Source organism: Anguilla anguilla, chromosome 2 (assembly GCF_013347855.1).
Source record: "Anguilla anguilla isolate fAngAng1 chromosome 2, fAngAng1.pri, whole genome shotgun sequence".
NCBI classification, from domain to species: Eukaryota; Metazoa; Chordata; class Actinopteri; order Anguilliformes; family Anguillidae; genus Anguilla; species Anguilla anguilla.
The window spans coordinates 3,475,225-3,493,465 of record NC_049202.1 but is presented as its reverse complement, the minus strand read 5'-3'; the positions used below and the strand labels follow the sequence as shown (position 1 = coordinate 3,493,465).

Genomic DNA, 18,241 nt, shown 5'->3' with positions numbered 1-18,241 from the left:
GGACTCCAGTGATTTTCAGTGTGAACTGAGTCCCAGATCCACTCCCACTGAAACGATCAGGAATCCCAGTCTGGCGAGTTGTGGCCCGATAAATCAGAAGTTTAGGAGCCTGACCAGGTTTCTGCAGGTACCAGTAAAGGTAGTCGCTCACACTCTCACTGGCAGTACAGCTGATAGAGACAGTGTCTCCCTGCTGAAAAGACTGAGCTGCTGGATCCTGAGTCAGAACTTTATCTGCCATTGATCCTGAAAAAGAAGAAAATGGAAATGGATGCCAATGCAGATATATATTGTCAATTTATTCTGAATTATTTTTGTGAATTTGACTTGAAAAAATGCCAAATGTTCTTACCCTCTACAAGGAGTCCCAGCATCACCAGCAGTAGAAAGTATGCCATCATCGTAATGCTGCCTGTGTCAGTGTCTGTGAAAGGACTGGACAGTCACTTATCAGCACTGGGGGTCTTAAAGTGTGTGGAGCAGTGAGGCAGGACAGGTATGCAAAGGCTCTTCCTCTATACAAATCCTGTCACACACAGTTAGAGGAGCTCTGATGTGTGAACAGCAGTGGGTCTGTAGAGGGCTGGGACATGCGCTGTTTTTACCCTCTTAAATGTTTAAATGTCAACATTACTATTATTAGCTTTGTAATTTCTGATTTTATAAGCATAACTGGTGAAGACAGGCAGGCTGAATATGGCATATCATTGCGTAAAATATGTGGTGAATAAATTCACGTTGCATGTCATGATTGTAGTTTCTTCATGGCAGTTTGGAAAGTCAAAGACATCTGTCAGGCGCAGGGAATAATTCAGTTGCAGTATATCAATCTAAAATGTATGAAAAGTGCAATATAATATGATTTTTAATATTCCCTGATTTCTCTCAGAAGACCTTCTTTCTTTGAATTTAATGGAGTTGCATTTTAAAATACAAGCAATGAAGATACTTGTGTTTAAATATTGGGAAAACTGACTTAACCTTACAAAAATGTATTCCATGTTTTAAACACCGATTTGTCGTAGTTTTTGTGCAAAACTGAAATTCCTCCATCAGCCCTGAAGAGCTCAGAAAACCCTGCTCTTCCCCGTGTGCAGCCAGCAGCCGCTAATTCTCATTTAGCTCTCAGCCAGCTGAGCAGCGCAGCCACTGAATCTGGGAGCTCACACTGCGCAGCTGGCACAGGCAGACTGCAGGCACACAGGCACCCAGAGGAATCGCTTTTCCTCAGAGAGAAAGGGACGACTGAGCTGAAGGAGTCCCTCCCTCCCTCCTGTGGTGCCCTCACAGATAATGATACGATCCCTTCTGCACAGCGGCTCACCGGATTGGTCAGCGGTGCTGTCAGACTGTAGGCTGTGCTCCTTTATTACGGGGTTGGAGGATCGGATCAGAAGCAGCAGTGGAGCTCTCTGATTGGTCAGGGTGTGCAGCAGCAGCCTGTGTAAGGTGTGCTGGGAGAGCTCTGGACTGAGCGACTCCACTGTGCTGGACTGCCTGCAGTTCACTGCTGCTGGGCTCTGTGCCATCCTGTGTTAAACTCATTAATTATTAATGAATTAATAAATGTGATATTTCAGGTCAGACCACTGCTTCAGAAGAACACGTCTGTTGGCCAAGGGATAGATTATGAAAAACAGTCACTAGTATTTCATCCAAATTACATTCCTTATTAAAGGTTTGGATACACTGAAATTAAAATATGTGATAATCATTTTGATTTGAGAATATAAACATGTTTATAATAATCTAACAGGGCTCAGTGTTCCTGTAGCTCATTGGAATTCGGTATTCATTTCCAAAGATTACCGGAAAGGAATTATGCCAGAATGTTTCTGGGTCTCATCATCAAAATGAAGGTAACATTCACCAATGTGCAAAAAATCTGTTTCGATCCTTAATTATAATTTACCCATGTAAAATAAAACACTGCATTAAAGATATTTCACTTGTGTGTGTTGAGTCCCACCTCTGGTCCAGTAAATCTAATTAAATTGCAATTCACCATTTCAGTCTATTGTTAAATCTGTGCATCTTTTCCTTGTGTATAAAATGTACTGATATCTCAGGTGTATAAGTGTCAGTTTCTCAAGTGTATTCCTTCAATGAAAGGTTTATGCTCATAAAATTTAAATGGATCTTAACAGGAAGGTTTTGGATTTGCTCACATCAACATTCAGAGAAATGGTATTAAATATTAAAATGGTAAAGTTATTATTGCACAAAACAGCTCAAAATTTGAGCAGAGCCCCTCGGGGTCACAGCCTAGTGCCTCCCCCCTCAGCACCTGCAGTAGGTCCCAGCTGCAGCAGTGCAGTCTCTGTGCAGTCTGACTGAGGGAGGTTTTTGTACGGCTCTCTAACACTGTGTGAACACCACGCTACCACTCATATTATGTGCACTCTGACAGTAATAATCTCCTGCATCTTCAGCCTGGACTCCAATGATTTTTAGTGTGTACTGAGTCCCAGATATACTCCCACTGAAACGATCAGGAATCCCAGCCTGGCGATTTGTGTCTTTATAAATCAGAAGTTTAGGAGCCTGACCAGGTTTCTGCAGGTACCAGCTGAGGTAGTAACCCAAAACCTCATTGGCTGTACAGCTGATAGAGACAGTGTCTCCCTGCTCAAAAGGCCGAGGTGCTGGATCCTGAGTCAGGACTTTATCTGCCATTGATCCTGAAATAGAAAAAAATGAAAATGGATGTCAATTCACATTAGTCTATGCAGATAAATCTTCGTAAGTAACATGCAATATTCTCGGAATTTTGACAACACTGGTAACTCTTGTTAAAATTAATAATTTATTTTAAAAGTAATCAAAGAAAATGTGAACTGCCACCAAAATTCCAAGTTAAATTTGATCCATCTTTCTTACCCTGTGCAAGGAGTCCAAGCATCACCAGCAGTAGATAGACTGACATCATCATAATGCTGCCTGTGTCAGTGTCTGTGAAAGGACTGGACAGTCACTGATCAGTGCTGGGGGTCTTAAAGTGTGTGGAGCAGTGAGGCAGGACAGGTATGCAAAGCCCCTTCCTCTATACAAATCCTGTCACACACAGTTAGTGGAGCTCTGATGTGTGAACAGCAGTGGGTCTATAGGGGGCTGGGACACGTGCTTTTTTTACCCAGTTAAACACGCAAATATCAATATTACCATTTTTGGCATTACCATATTATTTTAGAATTTTAACTGATGAAGACAGGGTTGTTGAATATGACTTATCATTGAGTAAAATGTGTGTTGAACAAATTCACATTGCATGTTCTTTATTGGAGATCAGAAAGGACATCAGTCAGGCACTGGGAATTATTTCATTACAGTCCAGCCATTCGGAATTAATGAGAAGTGAAATACAATATCAATATAACAGTTCCCTGATATCACACGGAAGATCATCTTTCTCTGAATTTAATGCAGTTGCATTTTCACAACTAGCTATGAAGATGCTTGTGTTTAAATATTGGGAAGAGAGAGCTATCCATGGAAAAAAACCTATTCCATGTCTTAAATAAAATTTCATCCTAATTTTTGTGCTAAACTGTAATTCCTCCATCAGTCTTGGAGAGCTCAGAAAACCCTGCTCTTCCCTGCGTGCAGCCAGCAGCCGCTAATTCTCATTTAGCTCTCAGCCAGCTGAGCAGCGCAGCCACTGAATCTGGGAGCTCACACTGCGCAGCTGGCACAGTCAGCACCAACACCATCAGCATTCAACACCAGATGATAATTTCCACTGTCATATCAGTGTTATTACTTCTGGGGTAACAGTGGTACTGATCTAGGAAAAACTCTAAATGAAGCTAAAGTGGCCATTGACTCAAGAATGTTATCTTCGTAAGATGTTTTCGAAATTAGGTCTAAGTAAGACTAAGAAAAATACAAATTTAAAAAGCTTGAATAATTTCCATTGTAGCTGGCCTTGGTCCTGAATTCCTCTGGGGTTTGGCAATAGCAAGAATCTATGACGCCGTTCAAAGAGGAGGTGGACAGCGCTCCTCTGCTCATCTCGCGCTACTACACCTGTCACCGTCACATCATTTATCATTTCCTACGAATCGAAGAGCATTTTTCACGGAATGTGTTTTGAAACATATTTCATATTGATGACTCTGACAACGTAACGACTTGCGTCGATCAGCTTTCCGATCATCATCGTAATTGTCGTTCCACGATTCTCCAGCAGGGGACTTCCTAGCGCTACACAAGTCTGACGGGTCAACAGTGTGCACAACAGGCAGGTTTTTGTGCAGCCAGTTAATCAGACTGAATCACTGTGGAGGACTTTCGGTGGCGGGACCAAACTGGAAGTCGGCAGTAAGTGGCTATACAAACAAGGCTTTTCAACATTTTCCGCAGAAATATTAGAAGATTCGATCTGTTTCGATACTTTCATTTTACATTAAGTTTCTGCGGGTTGTTTGCATTGTACGTTCCACATTGTATTTTCTGCCGGCTGAATCAGTCGTTGAACTAGAAATGAAATAAAAGATATGCATGTGAAAAGTTCAAAACAGCACGATACATTTGCTTCGGATACATATAAATAGAAGTACATGAAACAAAATATTTTACAAGCGAATCGTTGATACATTTGAAAAGTGAAGTCGTAAAGAATGGAAAAACCAACGGACAGCTGTGTCTCTTGAGCGAGAGGTTTTTGTACGGCGGGTGAATGAGTCTGTATCACTGTGGAGGACTTTCGGTGGCGGCACAAAACTGTCAGTTGGACGTAAGTAATTCTCTTCCACATCCCTCACTGTCGATGTTTTTGCCTTCTTTTTTTAATATGCTGTAATTTTCCGACGTTCGATGTCGTGAATCAAAATTGTAATTCTGGAGATGCGTGAATTTAAAGCAGAAATGTTATAGTTAGATTGTCAAATGATTTCAAATACTTTTTTATTCTAGCCCATTTTTCGGACAGTCTGTCTTTATCGTATTGATGTTTAGATGGCCGTAATGCAATAACTTTGCTATTTTGCGCTCGAGGTGAACTAAATTAAACTGCATTGGCTCCCTTGCCGTCGGCAGGATCACGGCGGCTCTGTAGGATAATGTCATTTATAGCTCAATCTGCAATACGACAATCTCTTTCTCAGAAATGTGGAATAAAATAGCGTTGTCCACCTAACACTAAATATAAACAAAGTTAAATTATTTAATCTGAGTTAATTATTTTTCACACTTTAAAATGAAGTTGGATCATAGCCTGCGCACACTTTGTCGTTTGTGTTGGTTGAAATCCGATCGTTTTATTCATTCAGATTTTAATTTTAATTTTAAAGATTTTAATTTTAATTTACGATCGCATCATTATATTAAAATTTTTGTTACATTACAGATATATGTTCTGTAGTCCGGTGTCATAACATTCTCTAGTCTACTGTATATTGGTTTGATTTAAAAAAAAAAAAAATTAAAAAGCAAGGAATTTCCAATGCAAGAACATATTTACCAAATGGGTAATTCTTTTGAAAACTTAATGTAAAAGTTTCATGAAAACAGTTTCTTGCTGTTGGAGTGCGCGTTCAGTTCATACACGTGAAGGAACACAACGGGAACCTCGTAACATGTGGTGCATTATGTAGCTTGTCAGCGTAAATATCATTATGTATCCATTCTTTTGCAAGAAGTTCTGCGTATTTTTTGGGTCTATCGTACTGAAATGATCGACAGTTGAAGCTGCAAATGTGGAGTAAATTGAAAGTAACTGCACTAGAAGCAGTTCTGGATGTGGTGAAGATTTTTATCATAGTTAAGTACTACCGTCACACAATATGATAATAATGGAATGCATGCAGACAGAACCTTTAATAATGTCAATGTGCTTTATATTGTAGACACTCCAAATTAGTTACAAGTGATAACTTCTGTAGGACATTCACGTCTCATGGCAAGGACAGAATGATTGACACATGGGAGGGGGCGTGTCCACTGTCTGACCTCACTGTCTGTGCCGTGTCTCCCAGGTGACACAGTCCCCGCCCTCACAGTCCTGCCCCCCTCCCGGGAGGAGCTGAGTCAGCAGGGAAAGGCCACACTGGTGTGTCTGGCCAACCGGGGCTTTCCCTCAGACTGGGCCCTGCGCTGGAAGGTGGACGGTGCCGACGTCAGCTCGGGCGTGGCCAGGAGCGCGGGGGTCCTGGGGCAGGACGGCCTGTACAGCTGGAGCAGCTCCCTGACCCTCAGCGCGGACGCCTGGAAGAAGGCGGAGTCGCTGACCTGCGAGGCCACGCAGGGGTCCCAGTCCACCCCCTCTCAGACGCTGAGGAGGGACCAGTGTTCTGAGTAGGCCTGGGGGAGGGGGGGGCAGCTCACACCCTCTGATCTCACTGTTTTTACCCCGTCCTGCTCTCAGCCCCTCTGCCCCTTACTGCTGACACACTGAACTCAGTCTGTGTGTGAATCCCCTCCTCCAGCCTGAGCTTTTACTGCTAATATCTCACATGTGCTCTGCTTGTGCTGCTCAGCAAACGTGCACACGCACGCCTCCTTACTTGTGTTTGTGTGATTTTGGCGATAGCTGTTAGATTAAACTCAACTATTACATAATAAAGATTCTTTGAACAGATACTGTTTTGACTGGCTGTGATTATTAAAAATAGACTTTGGTGCTCCTGGTGATCCTCTTGTTTTTGTGCAAAGTCTGCAAGGATTCCACCAAGTCAGCCCATTCTCGGATGAAATCAGAATTATCCTCACACCACTGAACATATTTTTACAACACACACAATAATTCAAATGAATCGCAATTGAGAAATATGTATTAAAACTATGTAAACTGACAAAGAAGCAACAATATTTATAGAGTCAGTATTTTAATCACAAATAGATATTTATTCCTGAATCTGAACAGTGTATTTGTTAGAAATTTAGGAAGAATACCCTAAGAAATGTAACCAGAGTTTTCTTTTCACAGACAATATGATTATAATTCATTACAAGAAGTACTATAACCAAATGAAATTATAAAAAGACCATATCAATAAACAATGTAATTAAGCCACGGCTATGGGTTCACTACATACTTAAAGTCCTACATTTGATATTATGCTTAGAAGGTGATACTCTATTTTATTGGGATGTTTCTTATTGAATAAATATAGGTGTTTATAGTGGGCTCCATAGTGCTGAGAGGTTGTGTGTGAAGTGAGCGATGTGGAATCAGTCAGGGAGGGGCAGGCCCAGCTCTGGAGCCCTGCTGAGAGGAGCAGTGATGTGTGAGCGCGCTCAGAGCAGTCCTGTGCGGCAGGAAGTGCGCTCGACTCACACGGAGGCCCTGGGGACGGCCCAGACACCTGGGCACAGCGGCGCCCTGTTCCCAGTTTGGGTCAGTCCCACTGAGGGACCAGCAGAACCAGCCTGCCCCGCCCTGCGTATGCAAATCTGAGTTTCACTCCCCCTCCTACCCCGCGTATGCAAATCTCAGTTTCACTCCCCTCACCCACAGCTCGCAGTTTCTCAGCCAAAAATACCCCCACACCGAAAACAGATGTTTGAACATGAGGAGGTGGAGGACTCATTTCTATACTGAGGTGAGAAAGGGAGGGGGCTGTACCTCACACCTGCGTCAGCATTAATCCCAGGTTAGAGATTTCAGATGTGTGGAAGAACTTAAAGCCATATTCAATACGTACAGAAACAAGCAAGACATTATGGGATACATTTAAACAGAACCATGAACTAACAAAAAATTATGTTCTTATGTTTAAATATTTAAAGTAGAAAATTTTATTTTAACCAAAAGTTGTTTATATTTGCTATCTGCATTTTGCATGCTAAAACAATTTGCAGATATTGCATTCAGCATTATAATATAATCAATAGCTTCAATGAGTTCTGATTCAGTCATCTTAATTTGTCAATAGGAACTTCCTGAAGTTAGACATTTTATCCGATTTGCTCCACTTATGAAAATGCAGGCAGACTGCATTTTATCTTGTAAATTTCTAATGAGAATGGTGGGTTGTGTCCATTCTTTAACTTCTGATTCATTAGTGTCACCACAGAAGGTATTCACTGGTGGTGCAAGCAGAGAAGTATATTAGATAGGAGAAGCAGTAACTGTGTGGCACATCTACACGTAAATATGTCCAACAAAACTATATGAAAAATTCTTATGCCTCCATGTCTTTATGCCTCCATGTAAGCACATACTGTCTATGGAAAATGTAATGGAGGTAAGTATGATGGAAGAGCAACCTAAAACCAGAATTAATACTGAAAGACATGTGATCAAAATTGTAAAAATCTGATACTATTATACTGATTTAGTCCAGCATAGCTGAGCTTAAAACTGGATCCCATTTGAACAGAAACACCTTTAATATAATAAATATTGTGTATGCATTGAATACAAACTCATCTTTTCAGAAAGCAATTCATTTGAAACCACACTCATTCCACCTGTATGAGAATGTACACATCCTCTGCATTAGTCTGAACTCCAGAGCAATATGGAGATGATTGCTGCTTGTGAGCTGATGTACTGTGAGATGCCTGTGATGTTGTGGTACAGAAGTGTGTGTGGTTCAGCAGCAGCTCTGCTATGGGTTCAGTGTGTGTGACAGAGCAGCTCCTCTTCAGCACAGAGAGGTGTGCATTCAGAGCTATGGCTCGTTGTCGCCCCCTACAGCCCAGTTTTCAGTACTGCTGTCTCAGACCAGTGCCTCCCCCCTCAGCACCTGCAGTAGGTCCCAGCTGCAGCAGTGCAGTCTCTGTGCAGTCTGACTGAGGGAGGTTTTTGTACGGCTCTCTAACACTGTGTGAACGGCGTGCTATCGCTCTGCTGACAGTAATAATCTCCTGCATCTTCAGCCTGGACTCCATTGATTTTCAGTGTGAACTGAGTCCCAGATCCACTCCCACTGAAACGATCAGGAATCCCAGTCTGGCGAGTTGTGGCATAATAAATCAGAAGTTTAGGAGCCTGACCAGGTTTCTGCAGGTACCAGTTGAGCCAGTTGCTCACACTCTCACTGGCTGTACAGCTGATGGAGACAGTCTCTCCCAGCTGAACAGACCGAGCTGCTGGACCCTGAGTCAGAACTTTATCTGCCATTGATCCTGAAAAAGAAAAAAATGAGAATGGATGTCAATGTACATTGATCTATGCAGATAAATATTTGTAAGCAACATGCTATATTCTGGCAATTTTGACAACACTGGTAACCCTTGTTAAAAATAATAATTTTTTTAAAGTAAGCAAAGAAACTGTGAACTATAACCAGATTTCCAAAGTTAAAATGGATCCATCTTTCTCACCCTGTACAAGGAGTCCCAGCATCACCAGCAGTAGAAAGTGTAACATCATCATAATGCAGCCTGTGTCAGTGTCTGTGAAAGGACTGGACAGTCACTGATCAGCACTGCGGGTCTTAAAGTGTGTGGAGCAGTGATGCAGGACAGGTATGCAAAGCCCCTTCCTCTATACAAATCCTGTCACACACAGTTAGAGGAGCTCAGATGTGTGAACAGCAGTGGGTCTATAGAGGGTTGGGACACATTCTCTATTCACTGATGTTTTTACCCAGACAGCATATTTTTTGTCTGCATTAAGTGAATTATTTCTGAAATTAGATTGTACTTTCATTGATCCATAAATGGTCAGGAGTGTCAGCATATTGACAAACATTTCAGAAAATGTGTATTTAATACGTTTCTATTTGTTCTGATAGATATTTTGGTATCCGAAATAAGAAGTTCAGTGATATCATATATGCACAATATATCATTCAAATGTTGTATATTCTTGTGAAAAGAATGTGAACTAAAACATTGTCAAAGTGAGCTTTTCCTTTTGTCACTATGAACATGGTTTCATTTCTGATTTCTTTTTGTTTCTATCTGATATCATATTCATTATGCTATGCCATCCATTTTCATTTATTCAATGTCCCCCACCACTTTCTGAAAGCACAGAGAAACTACATCTCCCATAATGCACATTCCCCCAGCAACCACTTTTTTCCCCCCACTGCTTATTGCTCAGTTAGATGTATGGGGAAGACTGTACATCCTGTTCAGCATATATAGACAGACTACTCCATTGTGGTGTTGCTTCAAACTGCACCGGTTAGGTCTACATGTTATACCAGCCTGGGGGATTTTTACACAAAGCAGTGTTACTGAATTAACTGGATAACGGTCCTGAGTAAACCCTGGAGCAGCTCTTTTTACTTCAGTCCATGTGCCATATTTTGGACGGTTCCGGGTTTTACTCAGCGCACTTACCCGGCAAACTCAGTAATCCTGCTTTATGAACCAGGGCCCTGTAGTTTCCTCTCCCTCATTATACTGCAGTGCTTTTAAATCAGGAGCAAAACAGCACTCTCTGTCTCCTCCCAGTGGTCAGACATTGTAATGGCAGCTTCTGCCTTGTATAGAAGCTCATCCCATAGTGGTGTCCTCTGCAGCCATAGCATGCTGTTTACTTAAAAAGTTAGAAGGCAGCACAGCATCAATCCTGCATTATTTATTCAAATTTGGAAAAAATTAAACTTAAATTAGTCATCAGTAAGCATGAAAATTCCTCCTATTGTAAATCATGGCGATACTTAAGAACTGCACATCCATGCAAATGAATGAGCGAGATTTCATATGATGTATCAGTTTTTCCACAGTCAAGGGTGAAAGTGAAGTAAGTGCAGAAGATGGAGCTGAGTTTGGAGTTTGGGAAAGAGCAGGAGGAACACTGCTGGGGGGTGTGAGAGTCACTCTCATCTCTGAATGCCCTGTAGCCGGTAGCTCATTGGAATTCGGTATTAATTTCCAAAGAATAGAGGAAAAGAATTATCATAGAATGTTTCTGGGTCTCATCATCAAAATTAAGGTAACATTGAGCAATGTGCAAAAAATCTGTTTAGATCCTTAATTATAATTTACTCCGGGAAAAACCTCAAATATGCAAAAAAATAACAAAAAAACAACAACATTACATTCAAGATATTTCACTTGTGTGTGTTGAGACCCACCTCTGGTCCAGTAAATGTAATTGAATAGCAATTCACCATTTCAGGTTTTTGTGAAATCTGTGCATCTTTTCCTTGTGTTCACAAAATGCTGATTGGTTACCCCTTCCTATTTCTGTTTCGGGAGAGATTAAACAATTTGAAACTGACCAATTCCTGTGTCTCAAGTGTATTCCTTCAATAAAAGGTTTATGCATATACAATTCAAATGGATCTTAGCAGGAAGGTTTTGGATGTGCTCACATTAACATTTAGAGAAATGGTGTTAAATATGAGAATATGAGAGTTACTCATACGTAATACAGTTCAGAATTTGAGCAGAGCCCCTCAGTGTTCCAGACCAGTGCCTCCCCCCTCACCACCTGCAGTAGTCCCAGCTGCAGCAGTGCAGTCTCTGTGCAGTCTGACTGAGGGAGGTTTTTGTACGGCTCTCTATCACTGTGTGAGCGGATAGCCATAGTCCTGCTGACAGTAATAATCTCCTGCATCTTCAGCCTGGACTCCAGTGATTTTCAGAGTGAACTGAGTCCCAGATCCACTCCCACTGAAACGATCAGGAATCCCAGTCTGGCGAGTTGTGTCATCATAAATCAGAAGTTTAGGAGCCTGACCAGGTTTCTGCAAGTACCACTGGAGATCATAGTGCACACCCTCACTGGCTGTACAGCTGATAGAGACAGTGTCTCCAGGCTGAACAGACCGAGCTGCTGGAGACTGAGTCAGACGTATATCTGCCATTGATCCTGAAAAAGAACAAAATGGAAATGGATGCCAATGCAGATATATATTGTCAATTTATGCACAATTATTTTTGTGAATTTGACTTGACAAAATGCCACTTGTTGTAAGAACATTTGTGTTGTGAAAAAGTAAACAAAGAAGAAGAGAACTTTAAAATCTCAAGTTAAAATGGATTTATCTTTCTCACCCTGTACAAGGAGTCCCAGCATCACCAGCAGTAGAAAGTTTGACGTCATCATAATGCTGCCTGTGTCAGTGTCTGTGAAAGGACTGGACAGTCACTGATCAATGCTGGGGGTCTTAAAGTGTGTGGAGTAGTGAGGCAGGACAGGTATGCAAAGCCCCTTCCTCTATACAAATCCTGTCACACACAGTTAGAGGAGCTCTGATGTGTGAACAGCAGTGGGTCTATAGAGGGCAGGGACACGTGCTCTTTTCACTGATGTTTTTACCCAGTCAAGCATTTGAAAGTCAATTTTACTGATTCTGATTGTACTGTATGATTATTGATGTGCAATTGGTAAAGACTGGCTGACTATGAGGTATGATTGTAAAATATCTGCTTAAAAAATTAACATATTGTGTGCACTGATGACAGGTTCATAACATGAGATCAGACAGTCAGGGACATCAGTCAGTCACAGGAAATTATTCAGTTACAGTACATCCATATAGAATCATTGAAAAGTGAAATGCTGAATTATTTTGAATGTTTCCTGATTTCACTCATATCTTCTTTCTCAGTTTTAATGCAGTTGTATTGTGACAACTAGCAATGAAGATGCTTCTTTTTAAATACTGTGAAAACTAAGCTGACCGTGGAAAACGTATTCTATGATTTTAGCCTGGTTTTAGTGTCAGTTTTGTCCTAAACTGTAATTCCTCCATCAGTCCTGAAGAGCTCGTCAGACTGTAGCTTGTGCTTCTTTATTACGGGGTTGGAGGGTCAGATCAGAAGCAGCAGTGGAGCTCTCTGATTGGTCAGGGTGTGCAGCAGCAGCCTGTGTAAGGTGTGCTGGGAGAGCTCTGGACTGAGCGACTCCACTGTGCTGGACTGCCTGCAGTTCACTGCTGCTGGGCTCTGTGCCATCCTGTGTTAAACTCATTAGGTATTAATTAATTTAGAAATGTGATATTTTATGTCAGAGCACTGCTTCAGAACAACACATGTCTATTGGCCAAGGAGAGATTATGAAGCATAGTTATTGGAAATTATTCAAAATTGCATTCATAATTTAAAGTTTGGATTCTCTGAAATATATTAATATATATGGTAATTGTTTTGACTTGAGAATATAAACATTTTTGTAATAATCTAACAGGGCTCAATGTTCCAGATCAGTGCCTCCCCCCTCAGCACCTGCAGTAGGTCCCAGCTGCAGCAGTGCAGTCTCTGTGCAGTCTGACTGAGGGAGGTTTTTGTACGGCTCTCTAACACTGTGTGAACGGCAAGCTCTTGCTCTGCTGACAGTAATAATCTCCTGCATCTTCAGCCTGGACTCCAGTGATTTTCAGTGTGAACTGAGTCCCAGATCCACTCCCACTGAAACGATCATGAGTCCCAGTGTGGTGTCTTGTGGCACCATAAATCAGAAGTTTAGGAGGCTGACCAGGTTTCTGCAGGTACCAGTGGAGATAGCTGCTCACACTCTGACTGGCTGTACAGCTGATAGAGACAGTGTCTCCCTGCTGAACAGACCGAGCTGCTGGATCCTGAGTCAGAACTATATCTGCCTTTGATTCTGAAAAAGAACAAATTGGAATGCATGTCAATTCACATTAATCAAAGCAGATACATATTGGTAAGCAACATGCACTGTTCTGCTAATTTTGAGAAGACAATGATGGCAACTATTATAAAAACATTTATGTTTTGAAATGAAAGCGAATAAAATGTGAACTATAACCAAAATTCCAACTTAAATGGATCCATCTTTCTCACCCTGTACAAGGAGTCCCAGCATCACCAGCAGTAGAAAGTGTGACATCATCATAACGTTGACTGTGTCAGTGTCTGTGAAAGGACTGGACAGTCACTGATCAGTGCTGGGGGTCTTAAAGTGTGTGGAGCAGTGAGGCAGGACAGGTATGCAAAGCCCCTTCCTCTATACAAATCCTGTCACACACAGTTAGAGGAGCTCTGATGTGTGAACAGCAGTGGGTCTACAGAGGGCTGGGACACGTGCTCTATTCACTATTTTTTTTTCCAGTTAAGCACTCAACTGTCATTATTACTGTTCTGACATTGTATTGTACGAGTATAGATGTGTAACTGGAGAATACTGGACATGAGATATGATTGTAAAATATGTGTTGAATTAATTTACATATAGTGTGTTCTGATGGCTGGTTATTTCAGAATTCTGAAAGCCAGGGGACAGTATAGCGCAGTGGGTAAAGATCTGTGCTTGTATCCGAAAGGTCATAGGTTCGATTCCTGGATTGGAACTGCCATTGAACCCTTGAGCAAGGTATTTAAGCTGCATTGCTTCAGTATATATCCAGCTGTATAAATGGATGCAATGTAAATCCTATGTAAAAATCCTGCGTGAGTCACTCTGAATAAGAGCGTCTGCTAAATGCCTGTAATGTAAATGTAATGAAGTCAGGCACAGGAAATGTTTCATTTACAGTAGATCCATTAGTATTAATGAAAGGTGAAAATACTGTATTACTGTGAATGTTTCCTGATTTCACTCAGAAGACCCTCTCTCTTATGTTATTGTGCAGATGTATTAAGACAACTAGCAATGAAGATGCTTGTTATATGTTATGGATGAAATGGATCTAACATAATTCCATGTTTTAAAGCAGGTTTTATCCTCAATTTTGTCTTAAAATCTAATTCCTCCATCACTCCTGGAGAGCACAGAAAATCCTGCTCTTCCCCGTGTGCAGCCAGCTGCCGCTAATTCTCATTTAGCTCTCAGCCAGCTGAGCAGCGCAGCCACTGAATCTGGGAGCTCACACTGCGCAGCTGGCACAGGCAGACTGCAGGCACACAGTCACCCAGAGGAATCGCTTTTCCTCAGAGAGAAAGGGACGACTGAGCTGAAGGAGTCCCTCCCTCCCTCCTGTGGTGACCTCACAGATAATGATATGATCCCTTCTGCACAGCGGCTCACCGGATTGGTCAGCGGTGCTGTCAGACTGTAGCTTGTGTTCCTTTATTACGGGGTTGGAGGATCGGATCAGAAGCAGCAGTGGAGCTCTCTGATTGGTCAGGGTGTGTAGCAGCAGCCTGTGTAAGGTGTGCTGGGAGAGCTCTGGACTGAGCGACTCCACTGTGCTGGACTGCCTGCAGTTCACTGCTGCTGGGCTCTGTGCCATCCTGTGTTAAAATCATTAACTATCAATTCATTTAGAAATGTGATATTTTATGTCAGAGCACAGCTTCAGAACACACGTCTGTTGGCCAAGGAGAGATTATGAAGCATAGTTATTGGAAATTATTTAACATGACATTCATAATTTAAAGTTTGGATACTCTGAAATATATTAATATATATGGTAATTGTTTTGATTTGAGAGTTTGAACATATTTATAATAATCTACCACATCTCAGTGTTCCAGATCAGTGACTCCCCCCTCAGCACCTGCAGTAGGTCCCAGCTGCAGCAGTGCAGTCTCTGTGCAGTCTGACTGAGGGAGGTTTTTGTACGGCTCTCTATCAGTGTGTGAACGGCGTGCTCAAGCGCTGTTGACAGTAATAATCTCCTGCATCTTCAGCCTGGACTCCAGTGATTTTCAGTGTGAACTGAGTCCCAGATCCACTCCCACTGAAACGATCAGGAATCCCAGTGTGGCGATTTGTGGCATCATAAATCAGAAGTTTAGGAGCCTGACCAGGTTTCTGCAGGTACCAGCCGAGATAGTTGTAAACAGTCTCACTGGCTGTACAGCTGATAGAGACAGTCTCTCCCAGCTGAACAGACCGAGTTGCAGGATTCAGAGTTAATACAATATCAGCCATTGATTCTGAAAAAACAATGCATGAAAATGGTTGTTAATGTAATGTTATATTATCAAACACTGTGCAAAATTGAAATGATCAGTTTCATTATGCTATTATTGCAACCGTTTGCTTGAAAACACTAGTTTTGAGAATTTAAAACAAAGAAAATGTGAACTACAACCAAAATCCCAAATTAAAATGGACCCAATTATCTTACCCTGTACAAGGAGTCTCAGCATCACCAGCAGTAGAAAGTTTGACATCATCATAATGCTGCCTGTGTCAGTGTCTGTGAAAGGACTGGACAGTCACTGATCAGCACTGGGGATCTTAAAGTGTGTGGAGCAGTGAGGCAGGACAGGTATGCAAAGCCCCTTCCTCTATACAAATCCTGTCACACACAGTTAGAGGAGCTCTGATGTGTGAAAAGCAGTGGGTCTATAGAGGGCTGGGACACGTGCTGTTTTTACCCTGTTAAACGTTTAAATGTCAATATTACTATTTTTGGCTTTGTAATTTCTGATTTTATAAGCATAAATGGTGAAGACAGGCAGGTTGAATATGGATTATCATTGTGTAAAATATGAGTTGAATAAATTCACATTGCGTGTTATTATTGCAGATACTTTATGGAAGAAAGGTCAAGGACATCAGTCAGGCACTGGGAATTATTCAGCTGAAGTATATACATCTGGAATTAATGAAAACTGAAATACAATATTATTTTGAATGTTTCCTGATTTCACTCATTTTCTGTTTTTAAATCGCATGATAAAAAATGCTACCAGCAATGCGAATTTCATGTTCATCATTCATCTTTGAGCTGAACCACTACATTTATCTTACAAAATTACAGCAGTAACTCAGTGGGTTATAAAGGGAGTGATGCAGTAATCACAGTCTGTATGGTGTGTGAAAGGCCCTTTACGTGTCCTGTAGTCACACAGGCCGATCACTCTCATCTCCCGCTCAACAAGGAGAGGTACTCCATAATGACTGCTTTACTGGTATTCATGATTTTAATCCTGTGTGAATCAGATATGTTTGCTGGCTTTACATACCCACTGTTTAAAAATGTTATGCACACAATGCTACTTTATCTCACTGAACGCAAACGTGTTCTGGTAATACTAATCCAGCACTGAATCCATGCCTGAAATATGATGGATGCTTGTGCAACTGCTCGATATATGTCAACTTAAAAAAATATCTAATCTTATATCAGAGAATTTGTTATGGAATTATGTGCATGCTGTTTTGTCTGAAGTAAAATTCTCAAACGGTGATGAATAATAATAATATTTGATACAATAAAGCTTGGATAACACCGTAGGAAAAATGCTTCGTATTCACTTGTTTGTGCGATTCTATTACACCATGACAATTTTTCACAGATTATTACTAAAATGATAATTATGTAAATGAAAGAAATGATACCTCAGATAACAGTAAAATCTGATACTGTGATTCAGCCCAGCACAGCTGCAATGAAACCAGGATTCCACCAGAATAGACGCACCATTAATAATAAATTATCATGTATGTATTGAATACGAACTCATAATACCTTTCTGGAAACAATTAATTTGAAACCCCACTCATTCCACCTCTAGGAGAATGTACACATCCTCTGCATTAGTCTGAACTCCAGAGCAATATGGAGATGATTGCTGCTTGTGAGCTGATGTACTGTGTGATGCCTGTGATGTTGTGGTACAGAAGTGTGTGTGGTTCAGCTGCAGCACTGCTATGGGTTCAGTGTGTGTGACAGAGCAGCTCCTCTTCAGCACAGAGAGGTGTGCATTCAGAGCTATGGCACGTTGTCGCCCCCTACAGCCCAGTTTGCAGTACTGCTGTCTCAGACCAGTGCCTCCCCCCTCAGCACCTGCAGTAGGTCCCAGCTGCAGCAGTGCAGTCTCTGTGCAGTCTGACTGAGGGAGGTTTTTGTACGGCTCTCTATCACTGTGTGAACGGATAGCTATCGTCCTGCTGACAGTAATAATCTCCAGCATCTTCAGCCTGGACTCCAGTGATTTTCAGTGTGAACTGAGTACCGTATCCACTCCCACTGAAACGATCAGGAATCCCAGTCTGGCGAGTTGAGGAAGAATATATCAGAAGTTTAGGAGCCTGACCAGGTTTCTGCAGGTACCAGTGGATATCATCATCCACATCCACACTGGCTGTACAGCTCATAGAGACAGTGTCTCCAGGCTGAACAGACTGAGCAACTGGAGACTGAGTCAGTACTATATCTGCCATTGAACCTGAAATAGAAAAAAATGAAAATGGATGTCAATGCACATTGATCTATGTAGATAAATATTGGTAAGCAACATGCAATATTCTGGCAATTTTGACAACACTGGTAACTCTTGTTAAAAATAAAAAAATTTTTAAAGTATGCAAAGAAACTGTGAACTACAACCAAATTTCCAAAGTTAAAATGGATCCATCTTTCTCACCCTGTACAAGGAGTCCCAGCATCACCAGCAGTAAAAAGTTTGATATCATCATGACGCTGCCTGTGTCAGTGTCTGTGAAAGGACTGGACAGTCACTTATCAGC

The 18,241-nt window shown here is 41.5% G+C and overlaps 1 long non-coding RNA gene and 1 gene segment (V, D, J or C); one reads left to right on the top strand and one right to left on the bottom strand.

The window, feature by feature from the left end:
* Positions 1-717: 717 nt before the first annotated feature.
* On the top strand, positions 718-6,579 carry LOC118220301. The segment is given in 3 exon segments: positions 718-723; positions 4,286-4,320; positions 5,976-6,579. Coding segments are annotated over 3 exon segments (363 nt in total).
* Positions 6,580-8,960: 2,381 nt separating this feature from the next.
* On the bottom strand, positions 8,961-15,983 carry LOC118220304. Its single transcript, XR_004763938.1, has 2 exons — positions 15,891-15,983; positions 8,961-9,072 (listed from the first exon to the last, which is right to left on the bottom strand). It is a non-coding gene; the product is annotated as an uncharacterized LOC118220304 (long non-coding RNA).
* Positions 15,984-18,241: the final 2,258 nt, after the last annotated feature.